Here is a 25,131-nt window from a genome sequence, read left to right as displayed (position 1 = left end):
GGTGTAGTGGACACTGCGCTGTTAGATATTAATCAGTTATTAATTAGGGGATACATGAACCAGAATAGCAACACAACTGCAGTGACGCTCCGACATAAAAAAACTGAAAAGTGTAATTAGCTTTGATTACCTGAAGAAATACCTGTTTGTGCTATGGCGAATATTTGTAACAAAGATCTTTGCTTTTTGCAAATTTTGTCAGTTCAGACAATAAACTCTAATGTTAAAGAGTGACATGTTGTCAACAGCCAGTCTATATTTCTTCACGTTGAGACCGCTAGTTTTCAAAAACAAACATTGACTAGTCCTGTAATTAAGCATATCACATAGCACTAATTGCCAGACCGACATGTTTGTCAATCACATTTATTATGACATCTTGTGATTTGTTGATTTTCAGTTTTTGTCGTGAGTTGAGATAACCACAAAAAAGGGTATCTGTGAAAAGGATATAGTTAACACTTTGCTCGTTACAATATCAACACGGTTACCGTTCTTGTATCAACAAAGCTCAAGAGCTATCACAAATCTGATATGGGGAATAGGCGGCCTACAGAAAACACCCTTCGGTTGCAATCACAAGACGGAGAATATTTTAGCCAACGGTTGAAATTTATACTGCGGTGTGATGCAGCCACGGGCTATTTGTTCTGAAAAGCGATGATAAATTCAGTCGTTAGCCACCTATCAAATGATGACCCACCCCCGGAGCGTGGACCCTAATTGGGCTGAATTATGGAAATGATAGTGCTGGTAGTAGCTGTGTGATTATGTAAGTGTTAAACAACGTGCTACTCCGTCAAGGAACATCCTACTGGGGTCAGGACGCTTGGCAATCTCTTTTTCGGAAACGGGACGAGAAGATACTCTTTCTGTAAACATTTACCGCGGAGATATATACTTCAGCGTGTCCCTGTCCATGTGTTTGCCTTCGATTTGAATCTGCAACATACACACAGTAGACATGGGAACGTGAGACGACCTCACCAGGTCAGATGGCTGTCTATTTAGACTTTATTGACAGAAAATGGCACCAGAAGATCCGTGGGTAAATTTTATGATATTATTTCAAACGGAAACTATCGACGCCTGCTGTAACGGCATTTGCATCTTTGGTTATTTGGATGGGATATGTTACAGACAATACATCTTGAAACAGTTGTCTCACACTCATATATCTATTTATTTCATCTTCCTCACACAAAATCATGTCTCCTGTCAATAGATGTACGACCTTCACCTTGCTGCCTGCCGGAAACTGAATATATTCAAGATGCGATCTGGAATGGGCGACGTGTTTCCTGTATAATGGCTGGCTCTTATCGATGATGTTCTTCGGCCTTATGAAGCCCATTTCTGATATCCCCCGCCGTGATATTGTTGGAATATTGCTTTAAGTGGCGTAAAACCATACTCACTCACTCGCTCGCTGGACGTCCATGGCTGAAATGTTGTTCAATATCGATGTTAATACCAACCCATTTCGCGGTAACGCTGTGATGACTCTCGCACTAGTACCGACCTTGAACTTGGTGAAGCATGACATGTATTCGCGTCATCACCTCAGAGAATTAGGTGCGTAAGGACCAAACTGACCCGATCCTTTTCAGCCGTTGATCCATGTTAACCCCGGGGGGCATCACAAGATATGTAAACAGTAAGTTTTTACACGTGCCCTCCCCCCACCCCTGCTTTCCTCAAATCCCGACAGTCACCCGTGCTCTCCGTACCCCAGGGGAACTCGTTCTTCGTGCGGCGCTTCTGTGTCAACGCTCCGCTCACACCCACAGCGCCGCCAGATTATTCACTTAGGTTCGTGAGCGAAAGTGTACTTAGACGAATTAACAATAGATAATAACACTTGCAGCGAACTGCAGCCGGAGAACACTCTACTTTAACTCAGTCCGAGACGACTAGCAGTAATGTGCGGAATAATAAATGCGCCGTTAGCGTGACGGCGCCAATTTACACTCGTTTTACGCCCGCTGAATAAAAATAGTGCACGATGTTAATTGTCACTTTCTGCGAGGTCTCTCAATATCCATCGATCTGTGAATAAAGAAGCATGTCTCTGGTTTTATGACCGTTTATCTCATATTCTCCGAATTGCCAGATAAATGTAATCATTGTAACCACTCACAAGTAGCGTTACATTTTATCAGCCAATGAAAACTGTCGAAACATAATTCTCCTAGTAGATGTGTGGCTAGATTGACAGTGCCAAGGTCGGTTGTAGTTCCGCTAGAGAATGTAGAATTAAAGCTTTGCCTCGTCGCCGAAGGGATAGGGGTCGTAATTACTCCACGTAATATTATTATTTGCATGTAAATTCACTCGGGTAGAAAATTATTGCATGTTTACGTCTGCTGATCCATATAATAATTGAAGCACCGCACGTTTAGATCATAACCAAAGTTCAACACATGCATATGTAAATGCAACTGCGTGCGCAGTGAGTATGGGGATAACGTTCCTCAGGCATGGGGGTATATTATTGTCACTTAGACACGGAGTTATTGTCAGGACGGATTTTACGGCTTTTACACTTAAACTCTTACATTTAATATCTTTAATTTGGAGTTTTAATGTGTATGACGCACACCATGAATAATCAATGAGATCAACATGACTCACGTAACCTATTAAGATGTCAAACATTTGTTTACGTTTTCCGATACTTACTGGAATATCGACTGAGCTACGGTGTATTCAGAGTTCACGTTCTTAGAAGTTGTGTCCCGTTAGCAGGATCCGCTTGGTCTGATCAGCAGTCATGGTCGGTGAGGGAATGGTCGTGCGTGTTGGGTTTTCTTCCGAACTGTCATACAAGTGACATTCACCTCAAAACGGCGTTACACAAATCTCACTTGCTCTTCCGATCGAGTGACAACAAACCAGCTAACCAATCAGCACCAACTCCTTAGCCAGCAGGACAACCAACCAAATACCCTCCCAAACACCCAGTCAACTAATCAGCTCATGCCATCAGACCCTGCTCGCATCGCCAAAACCATGAGAATCTCCCTGGACAAACGTAAAGTGAGGGAGTTGTAGCCCAACACTCCTGGTAAGATGAAGAACCATTTATATTTATGAATGTCTAATACAGAAGGTTCTCTGATTAACAAACACAGGTAGGCAATGTATATACAGGTAGGCAATGTATATACATCAGCTATTTGATTGACAGTGTACACATGCACAGAACGAGGTCGTGATTGAGTGAGTGAGTGAGTGAGTGAGTGAGTGAGTGTTAACCTTGCCCTGAGCGGCGTGAAAGCCAAAGTAATACCGACAAGAGGTCCAAGATAGTCATCATGTTGAAAACCCAACATGGATCATAAACAAGGATAGGGATGAACAGTAGAAAATGATCATGTTCTTGGCACAACTTAGCTTTACTGACCTGGCTGATTTACTTGGCCTTTGAATCATGAATTGTGACATCATGCGTACACTCTGTCTGTAAGATCAGCTGATCATCCGCCTTAGTGAATGAGCCACGGGACCACAACCTCCGCGGCCAGTATATTTGGAATGGTGCTCTGAATATTGTACAACTGAATATGGTTACTCTCGGTTTTTATAAATAAACATTCCAGACAAAATCGAATATTTTATGAAGCCTAATACTTCATACCCTAAACTGACAGTGTCAACATCAGATTTGAGTTTTGGGAGATCGTGAATCGTACTTGTGGTGTATCCCACTCTAATCATAATTATAATGATAACACTCACCAGAAAACCAAACTGTGAATTGATACAATTATTCATTTGACGCTTAATTTGAAAATATAACCAGAACAAATATTTTCCATGTCAACTTTAATAGGCTGTTTTTGAGATTACCAGAATGCGGGAGAACAGCTTATTTTATGTCCTTAACTCGGACATAAGGAATCCAAGTATGGGACAATGGCAAAGCTACATTTTTTCACAAACTCAATAACGGAATCACTCAGCGTGTACAGTAGTCCATCTCCCACGCTTAGTGTCCGAATAGCAAATTTATGGAGGCATGTTGAATGGCTAGGTATACTCTCTGTAAATCTGCTGCCAGGCCTCGAACGGTAACCGGTGAATTTGGCGTAGACGTGGTGCTATTTAATCCCACGCAAATTGTACAGGGGTGATGAGATCCGGTGAATTTGGAAGCCAAAGCAGAACTGGAGCGTTGTGGAGAAAAGCCATAGCAGCCCTGGCGGTGTGAGGACGGGATGAGGTATACAGGAGGAAGTGTCAATCCTAGGCCATGATGTTGAAGAAACGGAATTGATCTTTGTACCCATACCTGTCAAATTGAGCTCACGTGCATTTATCCCACCCCATGACACCAGTACACTCCAAAGACATTCTCATGGATACCACAAGCTGAACATGACGCGTCCAAAAACGCATGGACGCGTGAACCATGGTGACTGTACGGGAGATGTTACGTCTGGACTCATCTGTAGAAATATATACCATGCGGTGCCATGTTTTCGGGGTATTCCTTTTCCCCGTAATTTCTTGGGTTCAGTGAGATGACAGCGCCACCTGTAAACACCGTCTCGTGTGCAGAAGCTTCCGCCACAATAGGAACACAAAATGTTTGAAATGCTCAACTTTCACGGAAGTTGTGGCCTAATTTCTGTCAAAGTACTAAAATTCTACGGTAGAACGTAATGCACTTTGAGAACCTTCGTAAATGTGATCATAACTTTTGAAATAAAGCTCGCAACTTGTCAAGCGGTGCATCGTCTGCTCGAGTGAAAAGCCAAACATAAATATCACGCGACTCGAATGTTGGCGGCGTAATTAAAAAAAAACATTGAACACAGAATTGGTCATCTCTTACATATATTTTTTTTCGTGCAGCAGAATTCGTACCAGGCATGTGACCTCTGGGTTCATTTAAAATTCTACTGCGATGATAGTATACTGCGCAGACATGACACGTTTTATTTTCCCTTCCATGGTGGGCCATGCAGACAAGAAGAATGAATATGCAAATGATTGAATAACTTACCTGTAAATATGTTTATTTTTAACAAATTTCACAAAAAAACGACCCTAAAATAATCAAGAAAAAAAATGACCAGTTTGCTTGCCTTTTAATTCTTGATTTCTGTGGATAAGAATGCATCACATGAGCTTCCATATAGGTGCGGGACCCCGCGCAATAACGAGTAACCGCAAAACATGGTACGTCACTTCTAGAGCTCGTGCTTGCGGACAAGACACGAAATGTATGTTGCATCGGAAACCAGCGGATGACAGAACATTCTAACAATAAATTCATAAAAGGTGAGGTGACATTTACTTACGGAATGACTGTTTTGATAATCTACTGATACGCAATAATGTTCATGATAATCTTTTGCGCTATTACCCCGAAAACACGTTACATCATGGTATAAGAGTCCTCCACCATTAGTGATGATGTTGATTGACAAGATGTCGGCATCATCTTTTGCGACGGTGCGTCTGTATAGTTTGACGGTACCGTCATGACCTAAGTGATCCCTGCCTGTGATCTTGGGGTAGATAAAGCGGAAATCCTGCTCCAGTTGGACCAAACGCTCGTAGCACCTATACCGTCTTAGATCCACATTCAAGTTTGTATGCAACGATGATAGTAGCGCAAAGATCGCTTTGTGCTGGTGGACACTGGAATTGTTTAAGCAATGATCTCGGTAGGCTGAAAGCTATGCCGGAGATGGGTTACCCCTATCCATCTGTCCTGTCTTGGCGTTGTGGCACCTGGCCATCCTGGGCGATCGGCATCTTCAATTTTGATATTGTTTGATAACGTTTCAACAGTGCTGAAATGATGCTGGAAATAAAAAAAAATCACAGCAATCTGACATTGGGACACTCCCCTACAGACCATACCAATAGCATCACGGTGATATGCAGTTGTTACTCGTCGCATGATGTACGGTTCATTAGCCGTTTAATTTTTTGAACGATCAGACATCAAAGAATTAAGCTCAAGCATTCATGTACTCAACGCAGTTTATTGAGATGCACATTACAAACATATTGCTCTTGCCAAACACACTGACGACAAACAACGTCGTACATGCAAATACTGCTTAAATCTGTATGTTTGTGCACATGTACTTACAATAGACATTTCCAATGTGCAGTTATTATTAGTGGGTATTCAAGTTTCGTTGTATTTCATATCAGTGCTTCGCATACGCATGACTTAGGGGGGACTGAAACTGACAGAACCGGAGAACCAAATACAGGTTCGGAGCATGACTTGTGTGAATGATATAGGTGAACTACAGAACCTCTTTGACTGATGACTGGAAGCTGTTGGAAACCGTTACGAGTCGAAAACATATCAACAGATTCTCTGCTGCTGTAACAACGGGCAATTTCGTTTTGAAGCAAACAATGGTTGGTGTAGAAGCGCTGTCTGAGTTTATCTGTTGGCGATGGTACCCTTTATGTTGATAGTGTATCGTATTTAATAAGATTTCAAGGCGCACGGGACACGCTGCAGACACAACATAATTGAAAACTGTCTATGACGCCCGATATTTCCAGTCCGAAAAAAGATAGGATGTGAAAAAGAATTCTGTTCGACACTGAAGTCGACAAAACCCCGATTCCATCGTCAAGGGTTGAAACCCAAGCCAGTTTGAATCGCCTTGCGAAGATGAAGTTAATTTAAAAGCTGTTTAGCGCTAGTTCCGGTAGAAAAGACGGAATGCGGAATGTAATGAGAATGGCCTCTCGAGCAGAGGAGGAAACTCGATACGCTGAAAAAAAAGACCATCATAAAAAATACGCAGAGGGAAGCACGGATGTACCCTTCGTCAAATTTCACACCTCTCCGTCCATAGATCCCAGGAATGCTGCAGTGCCTTTTTATCGCTTTCACGAAAACAGCATGGCTTCGGAAACAGCCTCCGATCTATATGTGTGTATCAACAGCAAATTGGTCAGAATGGCTGCCTTTAAAACCTCTTCAGGTAGATGATAACCAAACTGTGGAGGAACATTACCCTTGAACGAGCATGTTTTGAAAATAAGATTTTAGTTGTTATAGTCGCAGACCGATCAATGCGACACTTTATCCGTCTTTGCCTCTTGTGGTAATGAGCAACAGACAGACACGATGGTAGGAGAGATCATTAGAAACAGGGCAATATGTATAAAAGTATATTTTGAACATTTTTCAAACATTCTCAGCATTCCTGGCTGAACAATGCACGCGGTGAGACTGTAAAAACCACAAGCAAAGAGTTCTTCTGGAAACGTAGGCCGATATTTCTCATGCACGCACGCACGCACGCACGCACGCACGCACGCACGCACGCACGCACAGATACGTCTGACCACCAAGACCGACATTGCTTAACGTGCAGAACGTGTTTTACTATCTACATGAAATGCTCAGTCTCGAAGATTTCACATTAAATTAATTCTTTTCTTAAGGCCAGTGTTCTCGGTAATATAGACTTTGTGTTTCTCATAATGCATCTGAAGAAATCCTTTCCGGTTAAAGAAGGTGCACTTACATAGAGGGTCACACGTGCAACACATCCGATATAAGCAACTATTATATTCATTTAACCACGTTTCAGTTCTGTCCCCTTAATCGCTTGAATCTAAATACCTGTCAAAGAACTGGGACTGGTCACATCACTACAGACGAACTTACTCAATATGGACGCTGACCGGGGTATCTGGCAGCTTCCAAACTGACGGGATCAAGGCTCATCCTAGACGAACAGATGACCACAAAAACGTGAAAGTGTTTCAATTCCTTTTGGCAACGTGTCGCAACAGTTAATGTTTGCCAACATGGGGCGGCCAGAGACTGCGAAAAAACTCCCCCACTCCTCATACCATATTCTAAGTAGAATCTAACAGTGTTAATTTTTGAATGGCCATTTTTATTATCAATTATAGTTAGATTTACTTCAGTGGTAACCTTTTTTGCCCTCAAATTTCCAAGCGTTTCTTTCATCTAATTGTTCCCACGTGGCTTGTTCTCATACAGACGGCTGAAAAAAAGAATACTAAATGCCGCGTAGTCTGTGCTTCTGGAGAACATGAAAAAAATCTAGACAAATCTTTTAAAAAAATTCGTCCAAACCAACTAATTCTTGAACGAGTAACCCACGAATACGCTCATTGCACCCAAGGGGCAAAGGGAAATTGTCGTGTTATGTTTTTTATTCTGTTGTAATGCGACGTGGGGTGGTCACCGAATGATCACTAGGGTGCTTGGTGACTTCCTAGATGGAGGTTAAGTGATGGAGTGTTTTTACGCCAGTCGTCACCGCGGGGACGATAAGTACTGACATTACACAATGGGCTAATGACGCGGAGACCGACCCCAATGTGAGGTAGTGTGTTTCGGTCAATATTCATGTGTAAAGATCCTTCAACGTCAAAACGAATGTATATTCATTTTACATGTAGCTTAAAACTGGTCCCTAAACTCGAAAAGCTATAGTCATTAACGACAAAGGTCAATCAGAGGGCAATGCGCGCACATGACCATTTGGCGGAAGTCGTGATCCTTCGTGGGAACTCGCATACAAAGACACTGGCGGCGTAAAAGGTCTGTTTCAACATAGAAATGTGTTCAGGAATGTATGAATGAACGCCTGTGTCAATTCGACTGACAATATCGCCAAGTGACCGTGTCCCGACCTACATTATTTACTTTACATTTATGACACAGATCTAACTGTGTGTAATTGTCTGTTTTCCTGACTACATTGCCACGTATCTGTGTCTGTATTACTGACTACATCGCCACGTACCTGTGTCTGTATTTCTGATTACTTTGCCACTTACCTATAGTACTGACTACATTGCCACGTACCTGTGTTTGTATTACTGACTACATTGCCACGTACCTGTGTCGGTATTACAGTTTATACTGCCACGTAAATGTGTCTGTATCACTGACTACAGTGCCACGTACCTGTGTCTGTATTACAATTTCCACTGACACGTAACTGTGTCTGTATCACTGACTATACTGCCACGTAACTGAATCTGTATAACCGACTATACTGCCACGTAAATGTGTCTGTATCACTGACTACATTACCACGTACCTGTCTGTATTACAGAATATACTGCCACGTACCTGTGTCTGTATCACTGACTACAGTGCCACGTACCTGTGTCTGTATTACAATTTACACTGCCACGTAAATGTGTAAATGTGTGTATTACGGACGTTATTGCCATGTACCTGTGTCTGTATTGCCGACTACATTGCCACGTACCTGTGTCTGTATTACTGACCACATTGCCACGTACCTGTATCACTGATTACATTGCGACATACCTATGCGTGTATTACTGACTACATTGCCACACACCTGTGTCTGTATCACTGACTACATTGCCACGTACCTGTATTACTGATTACATTGCCACATACCTGTGTCTGTATCACTGACTACATTGCCACGTACCTGTGTCTGTATTACTGACTACATTGCCACATACCTGCATTACTGATTACATTGCCACATACCTGTGTCTGTATAACTGACTACATTGTCACGCACCTGTGTCTGTATTACTAACTACATTGCCACGTACCTGTGTCTGTATTACTGACGACACTGCCACGTACCTGTATCACTGATTACATTGCCACATACCTATGCGTGTATTACTGACTACATTGCCACACACCTGTGTCTGTATCACTGACTACATTGCCACGTACCTGTATTACTGATTACATTGCCACATACCTGTGTCTGTATCACTGACTACATTGCCACGTACCTGTGTCTGTATTACTGACTACATTGCCACATACCTGTATTACTGATTACATTGCCACATACCTGTGTCTGTATAACTGACTACAGTGCCACGTACCTGTATGACTGACTACATTGTCACGCACCTGTGTCTGTATTACTAACTACATTGCCACGTACCTGTGTCTGTATTACTGACGACATTGCCACGTACCTGTGTCTGTATTACTGGCTAGATTGTCAGGATATTGTATCTGTATTACTGATTAGAATGCCACGTACCTGTGTCTGTATTGTTGACTACATTGCCACGTACCTGTGTCTGTATTACTGATTAGAATGCCACGTACCTGTGTCTGTATTACTGACTACATTGCCACGTACCTGTGTCTGTATCACTGACTACAGTGCCACGTATTTGTTTGTATTCTTGACTACATTGCTATGTACCTGTGCCTGTATTACTGACTACAGTGCCACGTACCTGTATTACTAAATACATTGCCACGTACCTGTATTACTAACTACATTGCCACGTAAATGTGTCTGTATTACTGATCACATTGCCACGTAATTGTCTGTTTTCCTGACTACATTGCCACGTATCTGTGTCTGTATTACTGACTACATCGCCACGTACCTGTGTCTGTATTTCTGATTACTTTGCCACTTACCTATAGTACTGACTACATTGCCACGTACCTGTGTTTGTATTACTGACTACATTGCCACGTACCTGTGTCGGTATTACAGTTTATACTGCCACGTAAATGTGTCTGTATCACTGACTACATTGCCACGTACCTGTGTCTGTATTACAATTTACACTGCCACGTAGATGTGTCTGTATTACAGACTACATTGCCACGTAAATGTGTCTGTATCACCGACTATACTGCCACGTAAATGTGTCTGTATTACAGACTACAGTGCCACGTACCTGTGTCTGTATTACAATTTACGCTGCCACGTAAATGTGTCTGTAGTACTGACCACATTGCCACGTAAATGTTTGTATCTCTGACTACATTGCCACGTATCTGTGTCTGTATTACAGACTACATTGCCACGTACCCGTGTCTGTGTTACTGACTACAATGTCACGTACCTGTGTCTATATTACTGATTACATTGCCGCGTACCTGTGTTTGTATTTCTGACTACATTGCCACGTACCTGTATTACTGACTACATTGCCACGTACTCGTGTCTGTAGTTCTGACTACATTGCCACGTACCTGTATTTCTGACTACATTGCCACGTACTCGTGTCTGTAGTTCTGACTACATTGCCACGTACCTGTATTTCAGACTACATTGCCACGTACTCGTGTCTGTAGTTCTGACTACATTGCCACGTACCTGTGTCTGTATTACTGACTAGAATGTCACGTACCTGTGTCTATATTACTGATTACATTGCCACGTACCTGTGTTTGTATTACTGACTACATTGCCACGTACTCGTGTCTGTATTTCTGACTACATTGTCACGTACCTGTATTGCTGACTACATTGCCACGTACCTGTGTCTGTATTACTGATTAGAATGCCACGTACCTGTGTCTGTATTACTGATTACATTGCCACATACCTATGTCTGTATTTCTGACTACATTGCCACGTACCTGTGTCTGTATTACTGACAACATTGCCACGTACATGTGTCTGTTTTACAGTTTATACTGCCATGTAACTGCGTGGTATTACTGATTATGTTGCCATACTGCTTTACCTGATGCCTAAACCCGTATTATGCATATAACAGGTTCTTAAACCAGTACTCATCTCACTTTACAATACACACTTCAAACAATAGATGTACAATAGATGTATTGTAAAATTCAGCACCAGATCCGCGAGTAAAGGCACCTTTTAACAGTAATACCTGTAGTTTCAATTAACCTTTGTTTCATGTCAGCGCAAACGTAGGAAGGTATTCGCTTCGACGATGCAAACAACATATTTTATCTACAGGTGTCCTAACGGTGCTCACAGAACAGGTAACAGCTCTTGACGCAACAGTGTCCGTACACAAAGTGTGAGTGTACAGTGCGTTCATTCACGCATCGGTTACGTCGATCTTATGTACCAAAATGTCGATGTTTGTGCGCCAGTTATCTCCCCCTTGCTCTGAAAGTCACAGTTTAGAAACAGGGACCAGAAAGTCACTCTTACTTTGTCCGTTCCGTCCACAAAATACAATCAAACTGATCACACTGAAACAACCCATATAACACAGTTTAATCCCAGAAATTATTGAGAAAGTTTTTCGGCATATATCTAATACATGTACATATGAACTATAGAAGTTTCGCCTCAATGAATATGTATGCGTTTCTCCTCTGTACTTTGTGAGACCCTCTTGCCCTGCAATACATGACTGAAAGCGCCTAGATGCACTACCGATCACAGTTTGTGCGAAGACAGTTGTAATCTCAAGTATAACATGATACATTTAACCACTTTCTAAATGACACAGTGTATTCACAACCATCTCAAAATCTTGCAAAAGTCCAGACACAATCTCAACTTGTTGAGCCTGGTACAAGTAAACCGATTTCTTGAAAGAAATTCCACCTCGTGCTGTCCTTAATGCCGGCTGATAAAGGGAGATCAGTCCATTCAACAGCGGGGTAGACAGTGCAGGGGATGAATGCGGATTTCTCAGTGTCGAACCATGTCTTTCCATGCTTATATACTGAACGCGTTACACCCACGTGTCGACTTGGGCATGTCTCTAAAGTAATACTTAATAGTTTAAATGATACTGTAACATATTTCTTTAACAGACTAGCGGCCTTAGACTGCACAGACCGTTTATCTAGACTTGAATTTTTGAAGAATACACTTTCTATATTCATGGGCTTAGCACTCAGTACAACCTTGGAACAAGGCTATCCCATCTACTGCAAATGCGTTTTGCTGAATTTCGTAGCATCCGAAGTTTTCGTGTCATCCTGTGGCAAGTTCCGTCGTTGCCATGGAGATTGTAGGGCGATCCCAACACGCACCTGCAAGTTGACGGGGCGCATGTTTACAAACATAGTCGATATCATTATGATGGCCTCTGTGTTTAAGTAAACAATTTATCTGAAGAATGTTCGCCGGAAATATCTTGGCCGGAAAAATAAACTTCACTGGATATATCGTTAAAATAAAGTTCAAACAATTTGATGGTTGTTAATGCTAATTAAGTCTGTATACATTGCCGACATGACATTGAAGTGTAAAGGTTGTATTCAGATGCTCAATGCTCGGGCTTATTCGACCAAACAAACATCCTGGCATTAATAGCTTGTGAAGCTGTCATATACACCAAACCTAGTATTTCGAAGGAGACAACAATGGACTCAAAACGATTGACCTCCATGGCTGGTTGTCGTAGTATTCTTTCGTACTCTGACTGTACAGATCGATGATTTGCTATATCGCCCACTCTGTTCATTACATATGGAGGCGAGGGGTAGCCTAGTGGCTAAAGCGTTCGCTCCTCACGCCAAAGACCCGGGTTCAATTCTCCACATGGGCATGATATGTGAAGCCCATTTTTTGGTGTCTCCCAGTCAAAGTAAACTTATATACTCCGCTACTGAAACTAAGTTTCCTTAGACTTGGGTGTCCCCCGCCATGATATTGCTGGAATATTGCTAAAAGCGGGTGAAAGCAAACTCACTCACTCATTACATAGTGTAGCCATACTCGTTAGTGGTGACCGGATGTCAGCGGCGTTGGTTGTCGGACACGTCAGTCGTTCATACCAAGATACCAGATTTCCGTGGAGACACAGTGGCAATATTCCATTAACCATGCATATATCATATATAACATATATAAAGATAAACGTACATAACTCAAGGTAACAAAACACACACTAATACAAAAAAATATAGTGACCTAGTATTTTCAGATTAGTTTGAGCGAGTGAGTTTAGTTTTACGCTGCACTCCAGCTACACGGCGCAGATTTGTTTGAAGTGTATACATGAATATAGATTATTTCTAAGCTGTAGTGGTTGTCACTGGTCAAAAGAAGTTAATTTCGTTCTGTGATGATAAAACTTCTAAGTAAACAATTATTTTTAGAAGAACGTAAATGAATGAAGGTTGTGTGTATTGTTGGTTAGGCTCTGTGTGTGAGTTGGTGGAGGTTATGAGGTATTTTGGTGGATGTGGTGTGAGAAAGGTTGGTAGAAGTTATGTGTGAGTTTGGTGGATGTTGTGTGACGCAGGCAGAAGGTGTGTGAGGCTGGTAGAGAGTTGGCAGAAGGTGTGTGGAAGATTTTGTTTGGTTGACGTGTGGAAGTTTTGTGTGAGGATGGTGGTGGAGGTGTGAGGTTGGTAGAAAGTTTGTGTGAAATGTGTGGAACATTTGTGTGAGGTTTGCAAAAGGTGTGTGTTTGAGGTTGGTTGGGGGCTACTGTGAAGTGTGCGGAGGATCTGTATGAGGTTGGTAAAGAGTTAGGATGATGTGTGTGAAATGTTTCTGTGAGGTTGGCAGCAGGTCTGTGTGACATTAGTAGGGAGTTAGTGTGAGGCGTAAGGAATATTCGTGTGAGGTTGGTGAGGAGGGTGTTTGTGAGAGAATAGAAGGTGTCTGAGAGATTGGTGTAGGGTATGTGTGAGAGTATGGAGGGTGTCTGAGAGCATGGTATAGGATATGTGTGAGAGTATGGGGGTGTCTGAGAGGTTGGTATAGGGTATGTGTGAGAGTATGGAGGGTGTCTGAGAGCATGGTATAGGATATGTGTGAGAGTATGGGGGTGTCTGAGAGGTTGGTATAGGGTATGTGTGAGAGTATGGGGGTGTGACTGAGAGGTTGGTATAGTGTATGTTCAAGAGTATGGAGGGTGAGTGAGAGGGTGGTACAGGGGATGTGTGAGAGTATGGAAGGTATGTGTGACAGTATGGAGGGTGTGTGAGAGGTTGGTACAGGGGATGTGTGAGAGTATGGAGGGTGAGTGAGAGGTTGGTACAGGGGATGTGTGAGAGTATGGAGGGTGTGTGAGAGGTTGGTACAGGGGATGTGTGAGAGTATGGAGGGTGAGTGAGAGGTTGGTACAGGGGATGTGTAAGAGTATGGAGGGTGTGTGAGAGGTTGGTACAGGGGATGTGTGAGAGTATGGAAGGTGAGTGAGAGGTTGGTACAGGGGGTGGCAGCAGGTCTGTGTGACATTAGTAGGGAGTTAGTGTGGGGCGTAAGGAGGATTCGTGTGAGGTTGGTGAGGAGGGTGTTTGTGAGAGAATGGAGTGTGACTGAGAGGTTGGTATAGGGTATGTGTGAGAGTATGGGGGGTGAGTGAGAGGGTGGTACAGGGGGTGTGTGAGAGTATGGGTGTGTGTGAGAGGTTGGTACAGGGGATGTGTGAGAGTATGGTGGGTGAGTGAGAGGTTGGTACAGGGGATGTGTGAGAGTATGGAGGGTGAGTGAGAGGTTCGTACAGGGGATGTGTGAGAGTATGGAGGGTGTGTGAGAGGTTGGTACAGGGGATGTGTGAGAGTATGGAGGGTGTGTGAGAGGTTGGTACAGGGGATGTGTGAGTGTGCGGAGGGTGTGTGAGAGTTGGGAGGTGAGAAGTATGAGGTGTGTCTAATGATGCCATGTCAAGGGTCTATTATGCGAGGTAGGTGTAGTGGTGAGTGTTTGGAGTGTGTTTGGTAGGTGTAGTGGTGAGTGTTTGGAGTGTGTGTGGTAGGTGTAGTGGTGAGTGTTTGGAGTGTGTGTGGTAGGTGTAGGGGTGAGTGTTTGGAGTGTGTGTGGTAGGTGTAGTGGTGAGTGTTTGGAGTGTGTGTGGTAGGTGTAGTGGTGAGTGTTTGGAGTGTGTGTGGTAGGTGTAGTGGTGAGTGTTTGGAGTGTGTGTGGTAGGTGTAGGGGTGAGTGTTTGGAGTGTGTGTGGTAAGTGTAGTGGTGAGTGTTTGGAGTGTGTGGGGTAGGTGTAGGGGTGAGTGTTTGGAGTGTGTGTGGTAGGTGTAGTGGTGAGTGTTTGGAGTGTGTGTGGTAGGTGTAGTGGTGAGTGTTTGGAGTGTGTGTGGTAGGTGTAGGGGTGAGTGTTTGGAGTGTGTGTGGTAGGTGTAGTGGTGAGTGTTTGGAGTGTGTGGGGTAGGTGTAGGGGTGAGTGTTTGGAGTGTGTGTGGTAGGTGTAGGGGTGAGTGTTTGGAGTGTGTGTGTGGTAGGTGTAGTGGTGAGTGTTTGGAGCGTGTGTGGTAGGTGTAGGGGTGAGTGTTTGGAGTGTGTGTGGTAGGTGTAGTGGTGAGTGTTTGGAGTGTGTGTGGTAGGTGAGTAGAGGGAGTGTAAAGGACATGTATGCCTTGTATTTGAGAGAAATGTTAGTGAAAATCAGATGGGAACAAGAAGAAATAATCATGATGACCCCACAACATATATATTCCCGCTCTTTGCCAGCTGTTGTGTCAAAGAGATGGCAATAACCCACTGACCTGGTAACAAAGTTGCTCTCTGTTTTACACAGGCATCCAAAAGTAAAGAATAATGGTTTCTAGTTTTTCACCTTTGAAGGATGTTGTTTTAATACACTGTGTCCTTGTCAAACCAAGGCGTATAGAACACTTCACCTGTGTTGTCTTGTCTCGAGTGGGATAGGTAGGTATCTTCGTTCTAGTCAACAGCAGTAACACTCAGCATTTATGTTTGCATAATCATGTGTCATGATAGTAAATGTTGTAGCTCCTTCACAAATATTCATAATGCTATTCAACTCCTTTGTGAGAGTACAATTCCAATAATTGAAGACTTGGAGAACACTGTCCTCCTAAACACTGAATCTGAGACTTCTATCACAACCTAAGTATAATGTACCTACATGTAGTCTTTGATGCAGCTAGATTTTTTCCATATGGGGACAAGGTATGATGCCTTGGAATTTCTTCTGAAGCTCCAGCCTTGAAATATCAACAAGTACAAATAACCAACACAAATTTTATTTCCATAATAAAGATATTTTTATTTCTGCAAGAGTTCATGGCAAAACCAAAAATCTGGTCTGTAATTATTTGAAAGCTAAAGAAAGTGGAGTACAGCTGAATGAGTTTCCCTCTCCCATATATTCCCGTAATGGACCTTAAATTCTATTTTCTTTGGACGAGTCCATTTGGAATACAAGGGAGGGAATATGAATATTTAAACCTGCCGTGTGTGAATTACAGATCATGGTTTTTAAACTTTGTGTGGCATTCAATTTGAAGGAAATAAATAGTAATCTTTGGTGTAATCAGTGTATTGAACAACAGTCAGTAAAGTTAAAGCTTGGCAATGGAAAATAAAAATTTGGCAAAAAATTTGATTTTTATTGATGAATGATTATCACAGAAATAGAAAACAGTTATCAATTTTGGGTGAAATAAAAATTTGCATATCTTGAACAGAAATAATCTAATATCATTCTCTAAATATGGAAAATGAGGAAAAGAAAGTTCTTTGGCGATTATGATGAAGTTGAACTCATTTAATACACAGGAAGCATGTCGTCATAATGTGATTAGACAAAATCCACATATATACATACCATCACTTCAACAGAAATATAAATACTTGCACCTCTTGCACATTACACGTAAATATCAAATTGATATGTCACACAGAGTCTAGCGAGGTTCAATGATATCTAACCCAGTTACTTCCCTTTTTTCTCACAATAACATCAAAGATGGGCTTGAGCTACACCAAAATGTTGACTTGAAGCAGAGTGACATTAATACACGAAATACAGACAGGTATGAACACTATAAACAGAGTTAGATTTATACAACAAATGACCTGGGAATCTTCCACAACATGAAGGAACCTGTATGTTCATTATCTACAAAACTGTACATTGTAATAAAAATATTATCGGCTATTTATGTTATAAATCTGGTTAAACCCTGATCTTCCCTCTCTGATTGTCTTTCTGTGCTTGACATCAAACATAAGAGCAGCAGCAGCTAGCATTACAGAGGTTATCTCCCATGATGATTTGTCTAGAAGTGTTGTCTCCCTTGATATTTGTAACCACCATTTTGACAATAATGTTTAATATCTCAACAGTTGCCTAACACATCTGTGCACTAAACATTTTCCAGTATGAGTTTCCAAACATAATGCATATATGATATTCTGGCTCGCCAACAGAGATTAATTGTGGAATATTTCCTAAAATTGTAATTTTCTTTTCACACTGGAAAACTACTTTAAGAAACAATAACTCTGCATGTATTTCAAGTATGTTGAAACTATATGGTTTGAAACAAAAAGAGACAATAGGAGACTTGAATGATGCGTTTAGATATTTGCTCAAGCAGTTTGAATATTTGTGTGAGAATCATTAATGGCTACTTTGAAGACACATGAGAGGAAATATGACAAAGAACTTCTATGTCTATATTTGCTGAACCTCTTAGGAAAGATAACACATTCTTGGACCTTCTTAAAACGATTTCAGAAAAGAGCATTGAGACACAAACAAGCAGCCTGCCTTATGAATAATGGAATATATATTTTGAGATGGGTTTTGTTATTAATAATGACTTCTGACACTATATTAGACTTCTGGGTACTGAGAATTGAACACATTCTCATAATCTATTGTCAGGTATTCACAATTTATTCCTTACAGTTATTTTGTGGACGACAATATCAGGTTTGAATCTGTCCAGGATAAATCTTCACAAAAATATGTTTCTAAGTAACATTATGATTTGTTTCTTTCATGAATTTGTCTCAGTTTACCCAAAAAATAAAAGAAAGTATTTTTGAAGGAGTGACTTGTAAATGCAAAGTTTGACAGAATACAATTAGCACTTGCCATGTCATAAATCAAGTGATGTACAATACCATAGATCTTGGTCACCCTTTGTAGCAACAGTGAAACAAACATTGCCATTTTGTTGCCATGCAGATACAGGAACCATAGAGTACATCCTGGTCTCTCCATTAGCCCCAGGTGCAACCCTGTGATTTATGCCATGGTAAGTTAACTCACTGATTTCAAATGCTTTGAGAAGATGACATACATAGGTACACACTTAAAAAAAAATGTCGCGCAAACAAAATACTAACATTTGGTATGAGCAATTGTTTGAAAATGATGTTTTCTTCCTGTAGCATTAAATCTTGGTTGAATAATACGGTCACGTACAGATTGTTACAGTGGACATCTACATGTTCACCATGAATCTCTACCATGCAGCAACTTCCACAAATCAACAGCATTTATTCTAAATACTCAACAATTTTGCACCAAGTTTTACACAGCAAAAGTTTGCTTATTTTTCTATGATACACGTACAAATTTGAAAAGGACAGTGAGGTCAGGGTGACCCAATTAGCACAGGTCATAATGACCCAGATGAACAGTTTGGTTCAGTGACTGGGTTCTTCGTTAACATAACAACTGGCTAATACTATAGACCTGTCTATATCAGGACAGATTGAGAGACTAAAAAATACTTTGGTCATAGGCCCTGCCGGACATGGGCTATATTTGAGGCGCTGTTAAGCCTCCACCAGACCTGGAGTGATATAAAGCGCCTGTGCTTCTTTGCTCGCAGCTCTGCAGCTCCAGTTAATTTCAATAAGTTAATTTGGAATGCAAGTACATTTTTATGTTCCATCTTAACACAGTTCTTGAAGCTTAAAACATTGAAATGAGGTATTTCGAGTCTTTGTAAAGCTGTTGCAGGACAAACATGTCACCAGTATCAGAGTCTATAAATGTTGTACATACATTCCATGCTATTTGATTGTACTTGGGGAGGGGGTGGGGATGGGTGAGGGGAGTGATAACACTGGTATCATATACTGGGCAGGGGAAACTAAACCAGTGACATATCATTTGTCTTAAGGGAAAATAAAGTCTTTAACTCAAAACCAGGAGCTAAGAATGATTTTTTTAGATTGAAAATATTTTTTTTTCAGTGGTGCCATGTCTTATCTTGGTAATGCCTCCATGTTGGCATGGGCAGGAAATTAACAATGGCAAAAAGACATTATGATGAATGTCCTCAGTGACTAGGTCCTGTTAGAATTTACACACTGTAGCACAGCTTCTGGGAACTCTCCAAGTCAAAACTCCACACTGCAAATGTCAACTAGAGCATTGTGGGAATCTTATTCCCTTGCAGCGTCTGCTGTGAATCACCACCACCATCACATTCCCAGAAGTCTGGTCTTCCGTTCATCCATCCACCCGTTGAACTGGTCGCGTCACGTACGACGTATGCATGTGGCTGCACCGTAGTTTATAACTACAGAGTTACAGAATCAAGCACAGCACGTGCACAGCTGCCGGTTTGGCGACGCTCGGCCACAGCCAAATATCCCTCGCGATTTTGTCCCGAAAAACACTTTTCCGAACATATTACGAGGATCAACAAGAATCGTCACACTTTTGACAGAACCCGTTTGAGCGTTTATCCAGCGTGAATGTCTTGTATATGCTGTCCCATTCCATCCATGCTGGCATGAAGGGGAGGACTTTGGGTAGCGGACATCCCATGGTGAGCCATTCCTGTGGCACCGTGCCCCATCATCATGTGATGAGGATGTCCTGGGATCAGCATTGCTTGTGAGTGCACAGGGGGGCTGAACTGGGACATTTGTGCATAGGACCCACTGACTGGGGGTGGATACATATCAGTCCTGTGCATCCCCTGCACCCCCAACATATCATAGCGCTGTGATCCTTCCAGGTGGGAGTACCCTGCTTTCATGGGATCATACATGTCGGCTCCGTGCATACCCTGTAACCCTGCAACACAAACACACATAACGCTTAATTCACCTGAAACAATGGGTGGGGAAAACTGGGGTGTGTGTAGGCTTAACATGTAGGATCTTGAGTGTTTAAACATTTGGGTGTTAAATCTGTTGTGTATGGGGTGCTAAATTGTTTGGAGGACAGTGATAGTTGTGTAGAGTGGAACATTTAACCATTGATCATATTAGATTTCCTCTCACATGTTGAAAACTTAAAAAACTTAAAACGGAACATTCTCTGACAATTACTGCAAGAAACCCTTAATGTAGATACCTAGTGAATCATTTACTGAGGAACATCAGTGAAATAAGCACTGACAAAGTCACATATCTGCATGTGTGGAATTTTACCACTTTAATAGAATTTATCTTCCTCCAAAAGTCCCTGTGATTACAAATATCCTCGATGCAGACATTCAGCATTTTATACAAGCAGTGTATTATTGATATGTTAATGACACTTGACAGAAAACAACCATATTGGTAATATTGTACTTACTTCCCATCTGCATGTGTTGGTTGTCAAGGTAACCCATCCCTGCCTCTGGGTTGTATGCTGCATGAGCTCCTGGACCTAGAACGGCAGAAACGGACATGAGAAACTGAAGAAGTGTATCTGGCATCCCCTCAACAAGATGGACTCTTCCAGTAGCAATGGAAGGATGATTCCATGTTTGATTGGGGAAGGTTGGTGGTTGCATGGGAAATTAGGAAAAACGATTCATGCAATTGGAAAAAAATATTATCAAGGTGAAAAGAGATAATGCCAATCAAGATGCAGATGAGATGTACTCGGATTCATTTGTTACAGGTTAAATACACCAATAATTAATAATTAAAGATATATAGATTTGCTGGTTGATCAAATTTTTGTTTTCATTGACAGTACATGGCTGTGCAATAAACACTGTCTCGGTACTACTTTGCATCTTGAATGACAGTTAAGTGATGTCATGCAAAAAGAACAACTAGAACAGGCAGCAATAGGTCAAAGTAGGAAGATTACTTGTTAACATGCAGGTAAGGTAGGCATGCCTTATTGACAAGTTTACTGTTGTTTTGATTTGAAAAAATAAGTTTCAAAATATTTCTATTTGTTCAATATTTACACTTTAACTGTGAGGATGCAGAGAAAATAAAATATCCCATTATTAACTGCAACTGGTATCAAAGCAAAACTGCTCAAATGAGCCTTTGCTGCGGCTTCCGAGTTTTAGCCCACAGAGGATTTGAAATTTTTTTAACCAATCAGATTCCTGACAATTCTTATCTGCTTGACTAGTGATCTATGATGGTTTACCGTGATGAGAGTGAATGGACGTGAACATGTTGGCTGTAGTAGAGGGCACACTTGTGAATTATTCCACAGATTGAGTAATCGGTAAGCTGCAGGTACCCTTGTTTAAGCCAATGTAAAAACATCTCTAAACACTTTCCAGAATTAATCACAGATCGTTGATTTCTGTCAATAACGACGACTGAGCTGGGGCAGATGGATAGCCAGGGAGACCTTGGCTAATGTTAGTTTTTCAAATGACATTTTAAAATTCTTTCACAAACTGGTGAAAAGACTGGTATGGTGGCTTAGCTGTAAGAGCTCAGTGATGTACAAACTTGAAAAATCACCCTCACATCTTTGTTAATGGTGCATATGATTTGTCGTAGATGGCATAGTGCCCATATCATCACATGGATTGGAAATTTAATTATTGTAATTTGCCCCACCATTGAAAAAGTCAGAGAATTAAACATCAAACAGTCTGATTGGGATAATTAAATAATCAAGTTAAAACAGACGCACATTCCGAGAAAAACCTGCTTGATTCAGACTCCCACTGGACTAATTAAGTGCAACAATTGAATAAAAATCATCACCACTAGAAGAAGATTTATTGACTAATTACAGCAAATATTGCGACAGTGGTGATATGTACAAGCGTGGGTGTCAGTGGAGCACATAAGCCTGTTGTTCCCGGAAGTTGTCAGAATGAAATGTACAAGCTTAAATAATGAGAGAAATGTCTACAAACTAACGAGAGAGAAAGACTAGCAGGAACAGCAGGAGGGATACATACAAAGCGAAGGAGTAGGTAGTGCTGACAGAAAGGTGCACGCCAATTTTGGCATGGGTTTTGGAAAAATTTGCACTTTCATGTGTGTGTGATTGACAGTTAGTGCAATGCGCGAGCATGTTTCATCTGTGAATTATAAGTTCCAACATCTTGAGTGAGACTCCAATTTCTATATAGCATCTCCACTAATGAGACGAAAGATGGAAATCGTTTTGCTTGTCAGATTATGTTGTCCATTTCATTAAGAAGTTGACGACATGCTGATAAAAGTCATGCATGATTTAAACACGTATCATAAAATACGACAAGGAAATAATTTTTGCTTTTAAAAAACACATTGTGTGGTGATTATTGGTGGATATTAATTACCCCTGATCATGTTACCTGGTGATCAGACCGACACAAATATGTCTAGTTAATACTGATATACAGCTTATGATCAGGGCATTCCATTAAAATGTTATTTCATCTCTGACAGCACTTCTGATTGATGTGTCAGAGGCTATACTTGGGGAATGGTCAATGTATAGTGCAAAGTGCAGCATGCAATTTATGAGTATTCCGGTATCTTCCAAAAAAGGGAAAAAGAGACACAGGAAATGCTACAAAAAGGAAAGAAAAAAAGAGACTAGATCTAGATGTTGCAAGCGCATGCACATTTCTTGGAAAGGTAAGTCATCATCTCTTTCGTGGGGTGGGTGGGAATGGGCTTTGGGGGCAGGATAGTGACCTTCACCAATATTAGGTCAAGGTCACAGGTCAAAGTCAGTTCCCTCTCTCCAGTGATCTCTACTCTCTCCTAGTTGTGTTTTGAGCAATTATGTGCTCTCTCTTTTTCGGACCACAAGTCCGAGTTTTACCTGGGGAGAGGCCGAGAGATTCTGCTGATGACGACTTACGCCTCCGATTTTTGAACACAGTTACCAGCTGAGATGACTTGCCTGCTCTATTTGATTGGTCAATCATTGGTTGAACAATTCTTCGTCTTGCATTGATAAACCTGGAAGCAAAAAAAACAATATTCCCTGAATAATCTCGTAAATGGTGTCAAGCATCAAGCTAAACCTATGACACCTTTGTTCTACAAGGCAGCAAGTTTGCCACTGTGATGAAAGTTTGACGAACAAAGGATCAACGTATAATACACCAAAATTAACAGGCTAAATAATAATTTTTGACACCCGAATCCAAAACGTGAATGGCCCCATAGTAACACGGGTGTAATTGGATGGTTTGTACCTGGGCCTCCCATCAGTGCATTCTTGTAAGTCTGAAAAGTCTTTTCACAGCAGAAAGTTGCTGAAACCACTGGTGAAGTGACAAGTGCTATTAGACCTTCATTAAAGTAGCCCGCTACTATTGAAAGTAGGGGTGATAATCAGAAGCAAAAACCTCCACAAATATTTCTTCACAATTTGTATTTTCTAGGCACTCTCATTCTGTCAGAGGCACAATGGTCCACTTGATATTGTGAGGAAGAAAAAACACTCTCCCAGCACATTCTCAATACAAGTAATACAAATAAAAGGCACTAGCCAAGCGAGGTAAGAATGAGAAGCAAAAGTGTTTGAAAACTATCTCCAAACTTCTCCAAACGAGTTCTCATTCCTCAATAATAATATGCCAATGCTCCTTGACAGAAACCCACTAGGTATAATTGGGATCTGTTTTATTTGCTTAGCTACAAAGGCATATTCGGCTGAAGTAGATCGCAGCACTAGAGGGCGCTAACCTGTTAGCATAGGCTAATAGCAACAATACCAATGTTGAGACTCTAGGCGGAGCAAGTTTTTGATTCACAATGCCAATCGTTTTATTTGTTGAACTTAATTTGCTTGCTGGCTTGGGGGTCCTATCACAAGCATCCAGATTTCCCACCTTGTTTCGCCCACAACTCAGGGTTTGCTAATAACAAGGGGCGATATTGACACTGGGTGCTAATTTCATACTGCAGTATTTCCCCTCAACCCCTCTTTCAATACTTTTTTCATATTTTTTCAAAACATTGATTACAAAAATTTAAATTTGAAATTCGAAACTTAGCTAATTAATTTATATTTGAAGCTTGAAGATTGTTGTTGAGAGCAGAATGTCCTTAACCATGTCCATAGCTGTCACTACCTTGTCTATAGCTAGCATTGACTTGTCTTATCATATTTGCAATACACAAAGCCTGTGTCTTGCACAAAGCAATAAAAGGCCCCTAGGATAGACAAACACAATATCAGGCTGTCACACACAGTCTTACTCTGGCCTTTATCAGGCAAATGTTCAATAATAAAATATGTTTTACACCCATACCAAACACATTTCTACGTTTACATATTTCTACCACTGAAAATGTCATGCTGATCTGTAAGTTTTACACATTAACTTAGACAAAAACTAAAATTGTGAACTTTTGTAATGATTGCCTTAACACGAAATCTATTGCCTCAAATCTAATAAGTTTTCCTCTGATGCTAGAACTGGGGACAGCAAAGCTTTCAAACACCCAAAATTATCAAAATCATATTTTCTTTGATATCAGAGAAAATTTTCTGGCTAAAACAAAATTGAACATT

The 25,131-nt window shown here is 41.2% G+C and overlaps 1 protein-coding gene across 3 annotated transcripts in view; it reads right to left on the bottom strand.

Moving 5' to 3' along the window:
* Positions 1-16,678: 16,678 nt before the first annotated feature.
* LOC137293726 (homeobox protein Meis1-like) overlaps positions 16,679-25,131 on the bottom strand; it is a 108,180-nt gene continuing 99,727 nt past the window's right edge. For 2 of the 3 annotated variants that reach the window (XM_067824436.1, XM_067824437.1), the window contains exons 11-13: positions 23,509-23,567; positions 20,995-21,069; positions 16,679-20,487 (exon numbers count right to left, since the gene is read on the bottom strand). In XM_067824436.1, the coding sequence (XP_067680537.1) occupies positions 20,150-20,487; positions 20,995-21,069; positions 23,509-23,567 (472 nt within the window). In that variant the 3' untranslated portion in view covers positions 16,679-20,149. Of the gene's footprint in view, positions 20,488-20,994; positions 21,070-23,427; positions 23,568-25,131 lie in introns of all 3 variants that reach the window. The other variant, XM_067824435.1, reaches the window with a different exon arrangement.

This window comes from Haliotis asinina, chromosome 8 (genome assembly GCF_037392515.1).
Source record: "Haliotis asinina isolate JCU_RB_2024 chromosome 8, JCU_Hal_asi_v2, whole genome shotgun sequence".
In the NCBI taxonomy this organism is placed as follows: domain Eukaryota; kingdom Metazoa; phylum Mollusca; class Gastropoda; order Lepetellida; family Haliotidae; genus Haliotis; species Haliotis asinina.
Note: the sequence above shows the minus strand (reverse complement) of the source record. Positions and strands in the feature narration are given on the sequence as shown.